General features: G+C 41.4%; 1 protein-coding gene across 7 annotated transcripts in view; it reads right to left on the bottom strand.

Moving 5' to 3' along the window:
- The window catches only part of DOCK7 (dedicator of cytokinesis 7), a 106,949-nt gene that overhangs the window by 31,286 nt on the left and 55,554 nt on the right, over window positions 1-20,109 (bottom strand). For 3 of the 7 annotated variants that reach the window (XM_037404748.1, XM_037404749.1, XM_037404750.1), the window contains exons 15-28: window positions 14,630-14,747; window positions 13,969-14,039; window positions 13,014-13,152; window positions 12,713-12,814; window positions 12,345-12,431; window positions 11,372-11,603; window positions 9,915-10,079; window positions 8,809-8,978; window positions 4,879-4,971; window positions 3,552-3,641; window positions 2,441-2,536; window positions 2,198-2,338; window positions 1,932-2,045; window positions 739-909 (exon numbers count right to left, since the gene is read on the bottom strand). In XM_037404748.1, the coding sequence (XP_037260645.1) occupies window positions 739-909; window positions 1,932-2,045; window positions 2,198-2,338; window positions 2,441-2,536; window positions 3,552-3,641; window positions 4,879-4,971; window positions 8,809-8,978; window positions 9,915-10,079; window positions 11,372-11,603; window positions 12,345-12,431; window positions 12,713-12,814; window positions 13,014-13,152; window positions 13,969-14,039; window positions 14,630-14,747 (1,789 nt within the window). The remainder of the gene's footprint in view (window positions 1-738; window positions 910-1,931; window positions 2,046-2,197; window positions 2,339-2,440; window positions 2,537-3,551; window positions 3,642-4,878; window positions 4,972-8,808; window positions 8,979-9,914; window positions 10,080-11,371; window positions 11,604-12,344; window positions 12,432-12,712; window positions 12,815-13,013; window positions 13,153-13,968; window positions 14,040-14,629; window positions 14,748-20,109) is intronic. The other 4 variants (XM_037404751.1, XM_037404752.1, XM_037404753.1 and 1 more) reach the window with 2 other exon arrangements.

Raw genomic sequence — 20,109 nt, 5'->3', positions numbered from 1 at the left:
TTGCATAATGAGGCCCCTTGGAACACAGAGTCAAAGCTTATGAAATATATTAGAAGCACTTTTCAGAATTGAACACCATCTCACATAAACTACCTTTTCCCTTTTTTGTTTGGATCTAGGCACATCTACTTATGTTACATCCAAGCTCACTCACTACCTCTTCTATTAATCATCTGTTGTTGTTGCCTTCCCACCACAGGGCAGGCCTTAAGGAAGTTAAGCCAAATCACCTTTAAAAGTGGATTAGTTAAATTTTGAACTCGGGTATGGATGTTCTTAAGAAGGCTTTAATTTGATTTAGTTTATGTAATTTTGTAACTAATTAATCCACTTGAATGACATGTTAATTCAAATTACTTTTACTGAGCAGGCTACAACTAGGCTACAGTGTGCTAGAAAGATCCTTGTTTTGTAAGAAAAAGGTAACACTGGACAAAGCATTTTCTTTAGTGACTTATTCATGCTCACGCGTTTGTCCAATATAGGAGGGGACTAAGTCCCTAAGGACAGTCTGTGGACTCTATGAGGACAGGGATATGGGCATTCTTTTTTCAGTAATAAAAGATCAAAATAAATCAAAACCTACGTGGTATGTAAACCTAATTTCCAAATAAACACTTGGAAAAAATATTAGCAAGCAGAGACTGAAAATACAGGTGATACAACTGCCTCATACGATTTAAGTCTCAGAACAAAGCGCAGCTTGCGTTTTCACAAAGGATCCTTGTCACAGCATACCTGAGAAGTTGCTGAAGACACAGATGGTGATGGAGATGCAGGTGGTGTGAGCAAGCTGCAGGGCAAGTTCAAGGTGACATAGTGTTCATGGCTGCAAATGATGCGAAGGAAGTCCAGCCTTAAAGATGCCAGGTTACTTGGATTTGTTAAGGAATACAGCTTTGAAGACACCTGGCAAATTTACCCCACAAAATTGCAGTTAACACCAAAAAAGAGTATAAATGCAGCCATGAGCCCCCCGTCCCACCACTGCTCCCCAAAAACACTTCCGAAGCAAGAACTGAAGAGTTTGATATCATCAAATGGTCACATCCACATCATCTCCTTGTGCTACAGATTAAACCTCTGATGCACAGGAGCCACACACAGCCCAGCCAACGGCATGTCTATTAATACAAGGTGTATATAACAGCCATATTTATATAAGCAAATTAAGAACTATGTACTTCACATATGATATCCCCATCCTATTGATTTCTGTAGGGAGTTGTGAGAAGCAGGACCACACAGTGTCATGCATTAACAGGTCAAAGATGCAGGTTGGCTAAAATACAGTAAGCAACAAAGCTCAAATGTTGCTGTTCTTGCACCTTACACAAAATGTTTTAAAGACTGTGGGGCAAAAATGAGTCCAAGCTTAAGCTCTTGATACCTTGTCATCTCCTTTGTAGACAGTATCAGCACAGACGTTTTTAGTCAAATGAAAACTTTGTGGTTCGAGGTGATTTCCCTCCCACACATAAAGCAAAAAAGCTTCCCAATGCCTAACGTAGGAACCCTCCTCATGGGGGAGGAGACCCTGCATCCTCAGAAGGATGGAAAGGGAGCGTGGTGATCAATATGATCATACAGGGTCAACGTGTCCTTGAGAGACCCGCTGACAAACCATGGTGCTCCCTCACAAAACCTCCTACTAATTTTGGATTCAATTACTCTGAACATGGTGAACAGAGGGAATAATTCTTTCTTCCCGCTGCATGTCCGTTCACTCAAGGGAGTTACTCCTAATGCACATTTGAGAGTGTAATCAGAGAGGCGTAAACTCTAAATCACTACCGAGAATGCCTTGCTTGCCCTAAAAAGACCTGAATCCCAGAATTGTGTGCCCATACTTTATTGTCTGTCCAAAGAAAGTTAGACTAATAGGCTAAGCTACAGTTCACAGTTAAGTCATAATATTTATCTGCATTCACCTGTTTGTAGCAGGTCTTAATAAGAGCAAAAACAAATCCTCTGTCCATGATAGACAACAGGTCATTGAGGAAAAACGCAAGACTGGTGTTGAGCCTTTCGACCATTTCTGTATCCTAGAAAGAAGGAAAAGAAAAATGGGAAAGAAAATGAAGAGCAGCACACTGTATGTGTTCAAGCAATTCCTGGTCTAGGCACCCGCAAACAACATGCAGGAGGTCTGATGCCTGAGCTCTGACTGGGGTTCAGTTTAATTGTTTGCCATTACCTTCTGAAACCGAGAGACTATATCACCAGCAATTGTGCTGACCAAAGCAGTTACATCATCCATGAAACGCTCAGGAAAACGATTCTTTCTTGGCGCATCCAGTTTGTCAGCAAAATACAAATGATGTACCATGCTCTTCACCTATAGGATATAAATTACAACAAAGTCAGTTGCAGTTGTTGCTGTTCATGTTTTAAACTACAAACTGTAAGACAATAAGCAAGGTGTTTCCAGTTTGCTCACCATCAGCTCGAAGAAGAACCAGGCCTGCTGCAGGGCTGCCTCCCGCACACTCCCGCTGCACACGACCCACTGTAAGGCCAGTTCTTCATGGAAAAGCTACACAGATTCAAACTAGAGTTAGCCCAAGCCTCAAGATCAGCTCGCAAAACAGTCCGCATGAGAAATGGTAGCACGGTCCATGGAAAGTATGGCAAACAATGAGGTTAAGCAAAATAAATAACTGGAAACATGACAGCAGTGGTGGCATCCCTTAAAGAAATCCCCAACTAACAATGAAGGATTATGTTATGATATGTGATATGAGAAACGTTTCATAGCATCTTGCTCCAAAATTGAATTTCAAGTGTCAAAAGAATTTTCCACCCACCCTCCCAAAAAAAAAAAAAAAGTTTGGTGCTCAAATTAGTTTAGTTTAAAAGTCTACCTTTCTGTCTGGTCTGATTTTTGCAGGAAAAGGGAGTAAAAAGTGGACATATAAAGCGATTTGTACAAAGATGTATATTTACTGTGAGAAAGGACTTAAAACAGTAAGGAGGAAACATGGGGCTAAGAAACACTCTTTGATTCCTTTTCTCGGGAGGACCAACCCACAGACTGCACATTGTCAGTGATCCCATTTTCATTACACAAAAAGTCGGGCATTTTGCCTTTCTGACATTGTTTAGGAGCATCTCGCCTCCTCCAAGGGAGTGCACTTGTAACTCCCATTAACTTTCTAGAGTCACTTTGGATTAACACCTATGTAACAGAGTTCAGCACACAGCTGTAATGCTAGCCATCTAACACATTATAATTTTGCACACAAGAATGTATCATTTACATGTCTAGACAGCACTATTCATATTTTTAAAGAGCCAGTAATAAACTGGCTCCAAACACTATGGACATTAAATCAGACGAGCTACTCCTGCTTATTTTATTCTTCCCAATTCAACTCTGTCAGGATACTTCATATTCACTACAGCCTGGATATTCAGAGGTGCTAAGCAACAGCAGTTCCTAATGACCTCAGAAAAAATCAGGCTGTAAATAAAAGAATAGATTGCATCATGTTTTCAGAATGACTTGACCTCCCTGCCCCACAATATCAATTGTCTTCACTGAAATCTACCTTTTTAGTTGGTAATCGTCCTGTTAATGTTTGTAAGAAACTTGACGTCTCAGTGTGCGAAGACATACGATTACAACTTCGATCCGTAGCCTACGGAGTGGAGATGAATGAATGATGACAGGACATTAAAGTTTGCTGTGGATGGGTTTTGCAGCTCAAGGACAATGTACGTTTACAAAAATACTGTTCCGACGGTAGGCTTTTACTGTCTTTACAACTTTTTATGCATTCTCAAACTCTTACTCATTATAGATTTGGTTTTAACAAAATGACAGTACTTTTTATTGGTTTAAGACATACAGGCTATTTAAATAACTGCATGTTCTTATGCACAAAGACACTTAATGCTGCAAAGCATGAAACTTTTTCATCATTGTATTTTATCAACATGCATATGTCAAGGAGGTAATACTTGAAATTTCAGTCCGTACCTCTCAATCTACCAGAGACCAAGCACGTGGGGATGTACCCCACAGCGATGCTGCTACTGGCACAGGTAATGAGAAAATTACTGAAGTTCTGTTTCTGCTGAAAATAATTTGCCATGAGTGCAAGTGAACTCCGACTGAATAATTCTGGAAGACTAATAAACTTGCAAGGAGGTGCAGTTGAGAGGTACGTTCAGGGCAACCATGCAGTGGAAAGCAGCAGGCAACAGGGGCTAAATAAATTAACTCTTTCTGACTGAAGCTGCTATAAAGTTTTCATACTTTGCAACACAGAACAGATACAATTGGCCCTAGCAAGTCACTGGTTCCAGCACTCAAATTTACATGTTTTAAGAGAGAATTTTACATGTGGTAATCAATTTTGGTTTAACAATATTCCACTCAAATAGTCATGAAGGATTACTTGATGATGAATAATAAATGCTTGATGAAAATGGTAAAATGGTTCACAACATCAAAAGAAATGGCAAACATGGACAAAACTATGAAGCTGTGATTAATGTTCCCACTTAGAAATGTGTTCCACCTGAAGTTGAAACTAGAGAGAGAGGAAGACAGAGAGAGAGAGACAGACAGACAGACAGAGAAAAGAAAACAAAAAGAAAAGCAGTCACAGCATTTACATTTCACAGACCAGCAACCACTGAAATGAAAGAAGGGGGCATGTTCACGCATTTGCGGTTTTTCATGCAGTGTGGTGAGGCGGTGGTGGAGGAGATGCTAATTTATAAAGTAAAAGTCACATAATTTTCAAGGAATAAATACATAATTAAAAAAACACCAAACCACCAAAATTGGAGTATGCACTGAAAGGAAGATATTCTACAGGAAAACATCAGGGAAAACAAAGCCAGAAAAACCTCTACTGAAGACACCACCTGTGTTGACTCTGCACTTGGGCTGGGGTTGGATCCCCATGGGGCTGCTTTTGGACCACCAGTGTTTACCCAGGAATTGGAGCGGTCTAAACCCTGGGCATGTAATAGAAAGCAGTTGGGAAAGGAAAGAAATATTACATGTTGCATGCCATACAGTAGTCAAAGTTTAGTCCTTAAAAGCAATCAAACTGGGTACACCGCAAACACATCATCAAATAGCACTGTTACAGCAGCCTGAATTCTCAGGTGTCTGTTGAGACATTTTAGTCCAGAGGATTATTTCATATCTCATCACATACATACATCACATTAATCCTGTCAACAGCTCTGGTCCAACCTGTCTTATCTGTAATGGTTAACATTCAAAAACTATCCTCCTGAAAAATCCCACTCTTTCATCAGTTTAAACCCATTCACTTCAGTAGATGGAGCCAGCCTAGACTCAGGGTGTGGCAGAGGAAAATTGGTGCACAGATGTGAAAACCATAAAGGATGCTCTCTGAGGTTTCTGCCACTGTCAGGGTAGACTGCTTGTTAGCCCACAGCGCAGAAGCTCTATAAGCCTTACAGAAACACTGAGGCACTTCAATGAGACTGACTGTCAGCTCTCACAAGGTTTCCTACTCATGGAATAAAAATGCAGCACCACTGGCAGAGTAACCCTGTGAACAGGATCTCACACAGACACTTGGGTATTTCCTCTGGGCAGCGCAGCACATACCTTTTCTGGAACCAACCTGCTTGGCAAAGCAAAATATCTGAAAAATCATCCTGCTTTGTAAAAGCTCATTCTAGTTTGTACTCCAAATTCTACTCCTGCAATGGATCATATGGGCAAAAATACTGTGAATCCCTCCTCTCTCTCCACTCAAGACACTTAGAAAGAAGAACGGGAAAAGTTTAAACTTGTGTCATCACCCAGGCTGTTCCCAAGTCAGGAACACCCAGTGGGATGCAACAGATTTTCCTGGGTCCCAGGAACCAGCTCTAACAGAGACAGTTTGGCAATGCCACAATGGAATAGCAGTTCCGTATAAGTTCCACACATTGGTTTTGACCCTTACCTGAGTGAGAGCCTTCAATCCTAGTTTCTGTGCCAGCTTGGGGCTTTTTCCCAATACATGAAAGCAAAAGTGCAGCCCATCTCATCACAGCGATTATCATCAGCTGCGACGTCCACCAAGCCTAACAATCTATTCTCTCAGCAATGAAAAAGCCACCTCAAGGTTGAACCCAGAGTGAGAGCTGTAACCTGGGATTCAAACCATTAATCCATGAAGCTATCCTCTATGCAGAGTACAGCAATGCTGTAATTTTGCTTAAGATGTCCAATAAAAAAAAATACTGAACACACATAAGGAGAGCATTTTAATCTCAATTACTTCTTGGAAGAAATAAATCAAAGTGCTCTGCCCTGCTCAGACCCATAAACATGCTTTATTTTGCTCACAGTGAATTAAAGTCGAAAGGACTTTGCAGAATGCTGAACTAAGCTCATGTTTTGTAAAATCAGATCTAATTTTGAAAATGCCTTTATCACACTCACATTTCTGCTCACAGCCTTCCTAATCATGTCACTCTGGTTCTGGAGATAAAGTCAAACATATACCATGTTTGCAGAAGTAGAAGTAATTTTGTATAAGTCTGAAAAGGGAAATATTCTTCCCTCTTTGGAAAATAAGAGTACAAGAGTTTCTTCTTGCTTGGTAGAGTCACTCAAAAGTTCACAAAACTGCTATTAGATCCTGTTCTACCTCTGGGGTTGAACCTGCAGCTGGATCTGTGCAGGAACATGACACATATTGGCAAAAATCCACTGTCAGAGCAATGAAACTCTACGATCTTTTCTGGGTTTTCCCAGCACATCTCAAACAGTTCACAACACATAAAGTGTAAAATCTCACCATAGGTCTTTTTAGACACTTAATAAATTTGCTTTAGTAGGGCATAAAATTTACACGGCTTCAATTCACAAATGAAGGCTAATTAAGTGGCAGACCTAAAACTTCCTCTGTTATGAAAATACAGAGAAACCTTCCAAACCCTGCAAAGGGGATGACTATTTGAACTTTCAAAATTAAGTAAGAAGCTGATAAATAGGAGACTTAAAGCATATTTACCAAACCTATAAATATCTTTCAGTACAATAAAAAAAAAAAAAATACAGGACTCGTCTCAATTCTATCAAACAACAAAACACTATTTGGTTTTTTTAAAGCAGAAAGCCTCCCACAATAGATTCTAATTTGAAGTGCAGGTTCCTTATTTGGGTATATGTGCTTAAACCATTAACTAGGAGAAACAGAATAGGAGGTTTTGACCCTTTTACTCATTTCAGCATTTCAAGAAGTGTCTTATTTTTGTCTATTAACAAGCAGAAATAATGATATTCAACCACAAGTCTGCATAGTCAGACTGAGCTTAATTTCTGATGCTCAGACTACCCTAAAGGAAAATTTTCCCTCAACAATTGTTCACAGAATAGGTTTTTCTTTAAAGCCTGGAGAACACTTCTAGAAGAAAATCTCTCTTCATTTTGTATTGTGACATTATTCACTAAGCCAGCACGTGTTAAACTTCTGATAGCCTGTGTAAATTCCATATGCACATTAGTGCCTATGGCATTTCACAAAAGGTCAGGGTTGTTTAATTAGCAAGACAGTGAAGTGGTCTTTAAGATATTTTAAGACTTCTAAGTCCAAAATTTGATGTAAGAAATAACAATTTGCCTTCCCACATTTCTTCAGCATCTTACTTGGTCAGCAAGTTATGTTGTTATTCATTTCAAATTGGTAACCTCTTTCTGAAATGATGTTTTTCTTGCTGTATAGAAAACCCAGGACCAACCAGTGTCAAGCCTGCTTAGTCAGGTTGATGACTTTATTAACAAACCTGCTCACTGATCTTCCAAAGGATCGAACGTAACAGCTCTCTGAAAGGGCTCAGGAGTTCATCTGTGCTGGAAGAGCGAAGGGTCACAGGTGGGAAAGCGTCTCATCTTTGTGCAAGTTATCACAGTTCGAAGATTAAAAAAGAGAACCCCAAACAAGCTAAAGCACCCCTCTTGGGGAAGGGAATTACCAACACAGCAGGTGTGCCCTGGCTCATCCCACTATTTTAGGCGCAAAACTGAAGTACTCAAATTGGGACCGTAGCAGTCCTACGTACTTGGAAATCATTAGTGAGGGACAGGCCCTTCTGCAGTAGGTGCATATACTGAGCCCTTAAGAGCCCAAGTAAGACCACGTCAGATGCTTTGCACTGATGTGCCCACACTGGAAAGTCACTTTTAGGTGTGGGGAGTCAGTGTGGGTGCAGAGTTAGCACACCATAAATTCACACTGCAGCTCAGCTGGCTGGACTACAGCTGACTCGCTAACCATCCAAAATCCTCTCTGGCCCATGCAGGGAATAGGAATGCTCCTGCTGTGTGCAAGATACCTGCTCTGGACATAAATATTAGAGAAAGCATCTGAGCAGCCGTTAGTGCTGAATGCAGAGGAGAAGAGAGAGTTTTGGTTTGGGAGGTGAGAGTAGGATCGCAGGGTGGCAAGGGAGGTGATGCAAGGTTTGGGGAGACATAACCAGAGGATATGGCTGCTGGCCATGTGAAAAGTGAGGTAGTAAAACCGTTCTTGTCCTACTGGTCTTGGGGAGACAAGTCCAGAAGGACTCTTGCCCCTAGCCACCACATTTGTGAAAGTAACACTGACAGAATGGTCTCCAACGAGTCAGAGAGAGCAGCAACTATTTTCAAGGAGCAGAGTTTCAGCAGTGTTACCAGCAACTGCTGGAAAAAAAAGTCTGAGAAGGGGCCATTAGTAGGGACATCTTTTCATAGGGAAAAAAATAACAAAAACTTCCCTGTTATTTAAAGATTAAATAAAAGATGCTGAAGTCCCTGGAAGACCCTCAGCAGTGTATGCGTACCTTACTGCCAATGATCGAGCGAACTTCATCGTCCGGTGAGGTGGGGGTCCCAGATATATCTGGGTTGCTGTTACTGAGGCTCCGTGAGCGGTTCAAGTTAAGGCTTGCCGGTCGGACAGCAGATCGAGCCATGGTGGCATAATGCACCGATCCCCCTAAGCCACCAGGACCTACAGGGATGTACATCCTGTTAGATCAGCAGTCAGAGCCTTGATCCCATGCTGCTTTACACCAGCCCGATGCAGCAAACCCTTTGGATAACCGGTAGGTCTGGCCCATAAGGAAATCTTCCCTATGCCTTCCCCTGCCTGGTTCTCCAAGGCAAGCAGCAGGGAGAAAGAGGTGGGATTAAAAACCTGTTTTATCCACTGATCTGTGGGAAGCAGGAAGCTCCCTGTGGATTTAGGCAGCCAGTGTAAGGTATGTCTTTAGTTAAAGGGGTATTTTCCAGACTCCACACTTGAAAACCACCAAAGGACTGGGCACAGTTTTAAGTACAAAACCTTCTCAACACCTCTCAGAGGTTTTCCACTCCATGCAAGAAGCAAGTGCTGTGCACAACAGTCCTTCCAGAGCCTAGTTTTCTGTGGCTGTCATTCACACCACCTCTTCCCTCACACAGATATATCCCTTGTTCTCAGCAGGAGTGGAATTAATTTGTTTCCCTCCTGTACCCAGATTGTGTTTTCAAGTACTTCATGCTCTTCTGCCAGTGTTTCAACTTCTGCTGGAACTGGATAAAAGTCCAAAAGTACTAGCGAAGGAGACTGGGAAACGTGAGAGGCCAAGAGTGTACCACATCTGTCTAACCTGCCACAGAAAAAAAACCCTAAAAAACCTAGCATTTTTCCATAATTTAGCCTCATGGCCTTTCAGGGGTGACACTGTTATTTAAGACCATCAAACAGTTAAATTTCTGACATAGCTAACTGTTATTAAACTCATCTTGTAAATGGCTACACTGGATCATAGAAGAAGTTAATAACAGGGCTTGGCAAGGAACCTGCCACACAGTTGAAGCTCAAGAAAACCTGCCAGCAAGCAATTTCTGCTTGCTTTTAACACACTGTGACTTGAAATAAAATGAAAAAAAAAAAAAAAGCTACCTGGTGATGGTGAGTTGGGATAGGTATTTGGTAGGCGAAAAACATAATAAATATAGGAGGCAAGAAGGCTGTTTCTGCCATGCTGGTCCTGGTTTCCATCCAAGTTCTTGTGAAGTCTGTTTATGATTGATGCCATCGCTTCAAAAGATGCTTGGCCCAGGTTAACTGAAAGTAATAAGTGAGGAGTTTGTTTTAGACTGCAGCAGTACCCATGAGCAAATCCTAAACACACACTCTGTCCACCTTCTAAAGGATAAATTGTGAAGCTTGTTAGAGTATAGCAAGCATTTCTCATGAAAAACTGAACCTGGTATTTGAACTGGGTCTAATAAAAACCTTGACAGGAAGACAGGTGTTGCAGTGATGTGGTTCCACTTTTATTAATAACAAATTTAATGAATTTAGGTCTGATTTCTGGAACCAGCCCAACTTTGGGTATCAACTGCAACGGTAACAAGATTAAATCCTTGCTTAATAGATGGATAATATCCTTTGGATATTTATCATACTTTTCGCAGTTCATGATTTCTTCCATTTAAGCCTTAGCCAAAATGTAAAAGATATCAAAAAGAACAATTCCATTGTGTTTTGGAAAAATGTCTGTTCTAAAAATGAGCACAGAAATCTACACATGGACCAAGGTAGATATTCTAAACAAATTAGGGATGAAGCAGACACCAGCTGGAGACTGTAAATCTTAGGTTTTTAAAAACTAGACACCCATGTCCTCAGTGCTCCATACAGACAAACCAAGCCAATACAGAGCACCTAAACAGTGAAAGAGCTTGAAAACATAAAATAAAAATTCAAGCAAAATTCTTCCCCAGAAAGATAACCCTTCTAAAATAAGTTATTGCTATTTCCAAAGCAGTCTTAGATACGAATATTCCATGTCCATGTCCAAAACATCTCGACTGCTATTTTAAATACTAAGGATCTAATCCTGACACCCACTTCAGACTTTTTTTGTACTGCCAGAGCATCGTGCGTAACAGGGAGCAAAGGGAGGGATTATTCATGCTGACAGTATGAGATCCACAATAGCTACAGGAACACAGAGCATCTGCCTCTTCTTATCTTACCTACTTCAAGATTTTCCAAGGTGACTAGTAAGGTTGAAATTCTTACTTTCAGAATATCAGTATGGGACACCTGAAAAGGCTGCAGTGCTAGGAAAATGCTGAGCATCCAACTTATCAAAGTCAGGCTCCTTTCTGATGTCCCAGTTTGGACACCAAATTACTAGTCGTTCTTGGAAAACTTTGTATTAAATACTGTCCCTGTATGTATCACTACTGATCCGGATGCCAGCATGTTTTATTTGGAAGACACATGGTATATTAGCAGCACTAAATTAAAGCATAAAAATGGACTTTTTGATTTCTACATAAATGTGATAAAATTGGAAGTGTCAAAGTTTCAGCTATGTAATTCTCCATAAAACTTAAATAGAATACCTATTTGGCCTGCAATGACAGGAGGTCTTACTACCAGAAGAATCAGTTTGTCAAGCAGGAGATGAAGAAATCGCACTACCGGCTCCAGTTGAGAGGAATTTAGAGCTGAAATGCTGCTCTTCAGTTCATTTTCCAAGTTGTTTTCCATAATTCTCATGTCTCCTATTCGCACAGGGAACATGTGCTCATCCAGAGCATGGACAAGTGCAAAGAACTTGTCAAGATAAGGGTCCTACAAGCAAGCAAAAAACCCCCCAGTAATCAGCAAAAAGTTCCAAAAGTAACTCCACTTTCTAAGGATTTGTATCTCATGGATGGATTCTTTCCCTCCTTCTTCTGTCTGCCTATTTAATATCACCAAATTAGCAGAAACTCAGCATCTTTGAGAGTTCTGCCTGTACATCTAATTCAACTGATACCAGTTCAGAAATTGTCAGGGCAAAATTAGAGGACCCACAGACCAAGTATTCTTTGAAAAACAGACAAAAATGCACTAAAATCACGTTACTGTCTATAGCACAAATAAAATACACAGAAAACATCAAAATACGGGGAGTTAATAAAAGTTGAAACGATTAGTCAAAATCATTGTCATCTTTCTTTTCAGATCAAAGAAAGATGAAAAACACATCAAGAAACAGGAGGCAGGGGGGAAAAGGTAAAACAAGAAAACATCATACGCCTGGACTGTATGTTAGATCTGTTCTATTAAACACAACAGCCTGAGGGCTGAAAACACTGTTGGCCATTCAACCCTTGTGAATAAAGGCCAAACTGCTCATATTTTTAAGCAGAACTTCTCAAATATACTTACAGCAGAATATGGAATAAAAGGTCTGCTGGCTCAGAACTGAAAATAAGATTGTAATTTCTACAAGTAATTATAGTCTTCATAATATCAACTTTGACAGTCTTTCAACTGTCAAAAGGCTATCAAACTCTTTGTATTACAATGGCTGCTCTTAACATTTACCTGAGTGTGGAGGGATGATACAGCAACAACTTCTACATTGAAAACCCCTTTGTGGTTATCCACCCACTTCATGCCAGGGAGTGGAACCTGCAGGTTAATGGGAAGACAAATGAGGACATGCCACAAGGCAGAGCTCTAGGCACTTCTAATTACAGTTGCCATTTCTTTTCCTTTTATTGTCAGATCATACACACATGCCCCCACACAAACACACATATCTACCTAAACTTAACAGTATTTAAGAAATAACTAACCTAAGAGTTAAAGATACACAGGCAGGCGCATGCACACACACACAAAAACACACATTCCCTCACTTTTTAACAGAAGTATTCTTCTGCTGATTTTCAGCATGAAGGACAACTCACCTCTGGAGAAAGCACTGAATAAGCCTGTGGTGGTTTTTCCAATGAAACAGGTAGGCAGAACTGACCAGTCTTTAACCGTCCATTTTGAAGCATTGGTATCCACTTTAAGGAGAAGGAATTAACAAAAGAAAAAACAAAAACATACACTTGTTAAGGCTTTCTTGAACCTTGCAGGCTTGATTGTCAAATTCTGAAATTCTACAATAGCATGTGAGTTAACAATGATGCTAAAAATTGTTGTTTATGAAATGGCCTATGAATATATCCTGTGCTGAAAAACATAAAGACTGAAAGCACTCACAGTGTATCCGACTGGAGTCTCCAGGGGGGTGTTTTGTTTTTGTTGGCAACTGACGTGGTAGAAAGTAAAAAGCAGGTGGTGGTGATCGGTTAAAGTGGCTGGAAGCTTAATCTTGATTTCCTCATGAAAATCAGGTGATCTGTGCAGAGACCAGACACTCAGCTGAGTCATCAATACAAACAGTGTGGTTTACTACCTCACACTCAAGACCGAATCCTTTGAGTTAGAGTATCCGGAGGAAAGTAAGTATGTGGACTATTCTAAGGGATTAAAGCTTCACTTTCTCATCACCAAGGACTGGAAAAACTTCACATATGCATTTACAGTCCACAAAAAATGAAAGCAGCAGCCCCCTCCTCACACAGCCACTCTGAACCGTGCTGCTCCCCTTGAGCAATAAACTCAAGTTGTCTCAAGATGGAGACTGCCCCAGCCCCCAGCCTGCAGGGCAGGATTTTCTCCCTGGTACAGCTACAAAGATTATCAACATGTTAAGGCCAGGTTCAGCACTCCTTACTTTGGCTGAAAAGAAATTATTTTCAAGACCAATTACTGCCAATCAGTAACTAAAGTCTAAAAGGCTCCAGCAAAATTACGAAGCACATTCTAACATGAGTTTATAACGTAAATCTTCATGACTACTAACTTGAAGCTTGTACTTACAGCATCTGCTGAGCTGGGCTACGTGCTGAGGATTACAGCCCCTGACACAATGTTGGTTTGTACCACAGCAAACAAAGACTCCGGCTCCTACTCATCGCAAAACTCCAACAACAGTATCAACTGACACTGCAGTTGTTGTGACTGCTGTCCAGAGAGTCGTTGTTAAATAATTAACACTGAGACAGAGTCACTGGTGAGTTACTCCACTATTCACACTGGTAAAACTTCCTTTGGGTGCGATCACACTACCCATATGGAGCCGTGTCCTTTCACAAGTTGTCATGTGTTTTACCTGTTGTGATATACTACAGCTGTGTAGGCTTCTTTGGAAAATTCAGGACAGCTAGATTTGCCAAAGATGACCTGCAAAAAGGAAAACAACCACAGAAATCCCCCTATAAAACTGTGCCAAGAATTTGTTCCATAATCTCAGAGAGTCGTTTACAGCTCCATTCACAAGTCCGTGCAGCTGTGTACAGTTACATCTGCTTGTTATGTGCCCCTTCACTTACATGCAGTTTTACTTAGTCACTGAAGAGTTCACAGTTTTAATAATCCCAGTTACACATGCACACATATATGGCTGAAGAACTGATGAATGTAACCACCCCTACGCAGATCTTCACCAGGTGTTGATCACTTCTGGCCCTGAACAAAAGTATAACTACCACCTTTAATTTTTCTGGCATAGAGGCAAAGATGCTATTCCAAATGCAAGGGTGTCCACCGCAAACATCTCAGGTTAAAGTACTAGCTACTGCAGTGTTACTTTGCAAACCGTATACAAACATACTCTTTGTTCTGAAATACTGTAATTTTATATTCCTCTGGACTTGTAATTTTTAGATTTATTTCTGTGAAGTTTTCTTTAATACAGTGATTTTATGACTGCAACACGTACTCTGCCTTATCGGCATGCAGCATTCCCATAGAGTGCAAAGTACTTCCCTTACCGGCATAGCATTGCTAGGGTCCTCTCCATACATGAACTGCACTTTTACTGTGATATTCCTGGCAGATCCTTGGCGGTTAGCAAAGTTAAGGCTCTGAGGATAAACATAAAGAAGATTCCTGCAAGAGACAAAGGCATCAGGTGAGCATCTCTATGTGAGAATGAGAGGGTTCACGCCTTTATCAATGCTATTACTTCAACATCTATGGAAACAGTCAAAGTGAAGGGTTTGACATTTTCCAGTAGCCAGGTGGTCTTTTCATCAACAAAAGTGCGCACCTGTATGAGCAATTTGATAATTACCACTTATTTTAGACATCAAAAGTCATAATTTTTTGAACTGCATAATATTGTTAAATAGTTCCTGTTTATATAGGTACATGAAAAATACATCTAAAAATTTTCCAGTGATTCTACAATCTAAGAAGTTAACGTGGAAAGAAAACATATGCATAAAGCAGCACTGAGAAGCGTTCATTTGCTCAGCACAGAGTGGCTGGTTCCTGTTAAACACCCTCCTTTGTGACCTTCCTTTCCCCCTCCCCCTCCTTTTTTTTTTTAAAAAAATCTCCTTACATCGTGATGACTTCAGGTTACACCTCTCCTCTGAAAATGGATTAAACTAAATAGCTATCTGTAGCTTCAGCAGCTATGCAATCCTTGCAATGACTCAGATGGAACAGTGTCTCCAATTCCATGCCTGAATACCACACTTTGGGAAGGACGGGGACCAAATAGAAAAATCACATCTAAGAAGCCAGAATAGTCAGGAGCTTTGGAAAACAGCGGGGATGGCCAGACTGAACCAGGACTGTTTAGTTTTGAGGGAATGGCTGGTGCCACAGGTAATGACAACACTCCCAGGTAGCTAAAGAACTGCTGCAAAGACCAAAGTAATAAAGTGATCATCACATCCACAGGGAATATGACAGGATGTAATGGGCTGAAATTGCAGCACAGGAGATTTAGATTAGATAAGAGTGAAAATGTTCTGACTGTAAGGCTAGTTAAGCAGTAGAACAAATTGCCTGGGAAGGGTGTGAAATCTCCATTTTCTGGTAGCTTTTGAGGACATGTGAGGCCAAGACCTGTCTGGATCAGTTTATAGGCAACGTCAACCTTCACTGCAGGGTTGGGGGTAACATTTTGGAGGCCACTTCCAGCTCCATTTCTCCCAGTCTACGATTACTTTCAACGCAAGAGTGACAAGATGTGAAATTCTGCGATATTTTCCGTCCTCTTAGCCCTGCTGAGCCCCTGCCAACAAAATGCAAGTTGGATTCACACATCGTTAGCAAAACCGTCCGCTGCAAGCCCCCGCCTGCCCTACCAGCAAGTAATTTATACCTGCAGAAAGTCCTTTGCATGTCCTTTTAGAGACAAAAAAAAAGTCCTTGAATGATTGCACTCAACAGACTCGATTATTCAAAGGAAATACACCTTCTTTTACCCCCGAACAAGTAAAGTGTATGAGTTCTTACACATCTTTTAAAAGTCTGCCTGGAAATCCCCTTTCCATCTCCCACACAGCCCTGCCCACCAGACCAGCATCATTCCCCCTTGGCCATCCCAGCTTCTATGGCTCCAACAAGAGGAACCGAGAGGGATGCTCACCACAGGCTGCTCGGCAGCCCAGTGGTTCAGTGGGAGGTCCATGTCACTGCTTGGCACCTGCTAGGGATAAAAGACTGGCATGCTGCATTTTGCTCCAACAATGAAGCAACAATTCTGTAACAAGCCCTGGTTTGTAAGGCAAGAGGAAAAAGAGGTTCCCTTCCCCTCTGTCCCCCTCGGGGAACTATTCAGTGAATCTGAACACAATTTGTAAGTAATTTCCAACTGTTCCTTGTCCCAGAGAGACAAGAGACAAGAGACAACAGATGGGCACAGAAAACTGAAGCGAGGAGCACAGCAGGGCAACATTTTAAGCATAATAAAGCAGCCATTACAGAGTGCTGGCACCAGTAGATTGAAAACAAAAAGACACTTTTTTTGATTGTCAGGGGGGCGGTAATTCGGTTGCTCAGTGAAGGCACCTGGCACCTTTTTCGATGCCATGGGTACCCAATGCGCACCGGGCTAGCAGTGGGTCAGTCTCCTGGCGGAGCGGCTGGGAAGGTGGGCTGCCCCAGGCTGCCTGCAAGTGCACCAGGCATCAGGATCTTGTCAAATGAATCCCATCTGAGGACTTGGTTCCGATGGCCACTCCCTTCGCCCCCCAGTACCCAAGGGTACTCCCTTCTATAGAGGAACAGGCTAATCCTGGTCCTACAGAATTCCCTAAGAGTCTCTGAAGGAAAGGGTACCTCCTCCAGGTCTGTACCTGCACAGAGCAGCCCAGCTGTACAGCTCCAGGAGGCTACACGGGGCAGCATATGAAGCCAGGCTCTTTTCCACCCCTCCAGGCACAGGAATATGCTTAGCTGGCATGTGGGAATTTCTTCCCTTTCAAGTCCTTCATGGTGAATTAAGTTTTTGAATCCCATCCCCATTGGTCACTTTGCCTAATCAACGCTCTCTTGCTATTTCAGAGGGGGCTTGTGCCGTTTTTGTTACTCTACTAAATTACTTTGTTCTGGCATGAATACATTTGCTCCTTGATGTTCTTTTTAAAATGAAAATGGATATGAAAATTTACTCTAAAATGTACATTGCTCATAAAACTTTTATTAAGTATTATTAGTGCTTAAGAGAAGGATTTAATGTATTTGTGAAGCCAGGCTACAGGATCCCTATATTAAAACCAGTCTTATGCTTAGGACTGATTTATGCTGAATAGCAGAGATGAGCCTAAACCAAGCTTGCAGTTCTCCTACCGCCTCTTCTGCCAAGGCTTGGCCTGCTGGGAGCAAAGGGGATGTTTCACCAATTTGATGCCACTCTAGGAAGAGGGTGCTAGAGACCTACAAGCAGACACTACAGCTGATGTTACGTGTCAGGCAGGGCTTTGTCTGCATTCATAACAAGCAGCACTGGAGGAAACGCACAGGGTGCTCCCCCACTCACTGCCTCTCAAGCCCTTGTCACGTGAAAGGCTCAGAGGACAGTTATCCCACATTTCATCAGGAAGAAGCTCACCTTGCACAGATCCCACTGTAAGACAGGGGAGCACTGGATGCTTGCTCCTGTTCAGGCAGCTTCTCTCCAGAGGGCTTCCTACTACAGGCATCTTCCTTTTGTGGAAAATTTACACAGGAGGGGAAAAAATCCCCCAGCTTCCAAATCAGAACATGACCCCAAATGAAAAATCCTATTTTACCTTACCCTGCATAGGTAAAAGCTGTGGATCCTCCTGTCTACCATAAGCGCAGTTACAAGAGCCATGGAAAGAGACTGACAGCTGAAAAACTGATAGGAACATGATAAATCTCTTGAAGGAACCGATACCCCTGTCTAACAGCCACCCTGGCAGGCTGACTTCTTGGTTTCTCCTCTGTTACTCTCTCTCCTTTGATTCATTATCTCTCAAGTTCTCATCTTACTATTTGTGTGCACAAATACCAGGACTCAGTAGACTTTGTAGGGCACCAGAGGCGTAACCACCATCCTCTGAAAAAAAGTGAAACAACTTCTGTGCAAAGCGATGGTAGAAGCTGCCTCACTGCACAGGTGAGATGACAGGCATCAAAGTTGCTGGGCTTTTAAAGGCAAGGTAAGTAGCGTGGCACTGAATGTAGTCTTCAGAAATCAGGAGAGGACATCCCCAGCACTGTATTATATACAAGCAGTGGGAAGCAAGCGGAGAGAACAACCTTCTGGTGGGCCAGACATTGTGGGGAGGTCTCATATCACAGTGTTCAATTCTTTATAGAAGGGATAAAGGAAGGAGAAGGAATTGTCCATGAAAATAGCACTGCAAGGCCAACAACCATGCTAGGCATACACTGATGAAACAAAAGGACTGCCAGTCCTTACGCTTTCCGGTAACAGCTACTTCTTGATGACACTACTCACAGATTTCTATCGATAAAAGTTTCATCCAGAAGCTTTAAAGCCAAGGACTTGTGTCTGCATCTTTTATTAAAATGCTAAGCAAAACGCATTCAAAGCTTACACCATTATCTCAAACAGACTTCAAAAGTACTTTCACTTCCATAAAATGAATTACTAAAGGAAGGCGGCTTCCCAAGCCATGGAAATAATGGCACTGGCACTTCTCTAAATATTTATACAATCTGATTGCAGCCATTTTGCAAAATCCTTCATAAAGGTAATAAAATATTAAGAGCTGATCCTAACTCTTAAAGGGAATGTCTTAACTACTATGAAAATTTCCCTTTTCAGTAAAACCCAGAGACCTTTTTCTTTGCTTTATTTCTACTATAAAAATCATTTTAAACCCATTTAATCAGGGTCATACAGGTGCACAAAAGATCTTCAGGACCATGTTTGTTATATACAACTTTCCTTGACTAAGCTAACAGTTCTCAGAGGCTGGATTCCCACTTAGGGTTTCTACAGCCCCTGAATCTTACAGCTTAATCATATCAGAAGGTTTTCTACCCTCTGCTTTCCTGTGTCCTGCTTTACTTATGGATTCTGTGACTGTTGTGACATCTAAAGGTGGTATTTTGTAGCGAGGTTATCACTGCCTGACTTCATTGGCATTAATATGGAAATGTGCTTGGCAGCTATTTGTGGGTTTTTAATATTTGACATCAGAGCATTTTGACTGGCTTTCCCCTTTGGAAAACAAACCTTTCTAAAGGGTGTCCTGTCTGAGCAGTGTCCCAGCACAAGCAAGCTCCTGTAGCTTGCCGAGTTACCGTGTGCTGGCTGAGCCACGACAACTGCAGCACAGGAATAGGCAGTAAAGTTATCGCAGGAGCTTCTCAAGCTGTAGAAACCTAGTAAAACGTCTGACCTCCAGTTGCTTGGGCACTGCTATTTATTGAGTAACCTATATTTTTCTGAAGACTAAGCCAAGAATAAACATTTTCTGGGGTGATGGGATTAGGAAGAATTCAAAAGTATTTGAGACAAAACAGAAAGACTTCTAAGAAATAGCTAAAACAACAGAAAATTATTCATTTGATACCCTGTAAAACCAAAGCCATGAAAGTACTTTGAAGTGGACTGCAGAAAGTCTATACCTTTTTTTCTGGTTTGGTTTGTGGGGGTTTTTTTCTTAATTTTGCAACCAGTTCTTCAAGTTTTGCAGCTCAAAGTCCCTGTGTCAGATGCCAGAGGCTGGATTTTGTTCCCCTATTTAAGAGCAGTGTCAGGGCCAGCTAAAAACTGTACCTAAACTTTGTCTAAAAACTCCAATGAGTTTCCTACAGAAAATACAAATCCTTCAAAAACACATGCTTATCTTACTTTTTTTAAACACGGGAAGTGTTTATTAGCAGTATCAGTACTACGTATCTTGGTCTATCACTCAAAGCAAAAACTATCAAACAAACCTTTCACAGTTAAAGTGTTAAGAACCCTAACAACTTCCCAGAAATGTACAATATAAGAGCCATAAGTGCCACCCAG

This window comes from Falco rusticolus, chromosome 11, assembly GCF_015220075.1.
Source record: "Falco rusticolus isolate bFalRus1 chromosome 11, bFalRus1.pri, whole genome shotgun sequence".
Taxonomy (NCBI): Eukaryota; Metazoa; Chordata; class Aves; order Falconiformes; family Falconidae; genus Falco; species Falco rusticolus.
This window is presented reverse-complemented; position numbering and strand designations above follow the sequence as displayed.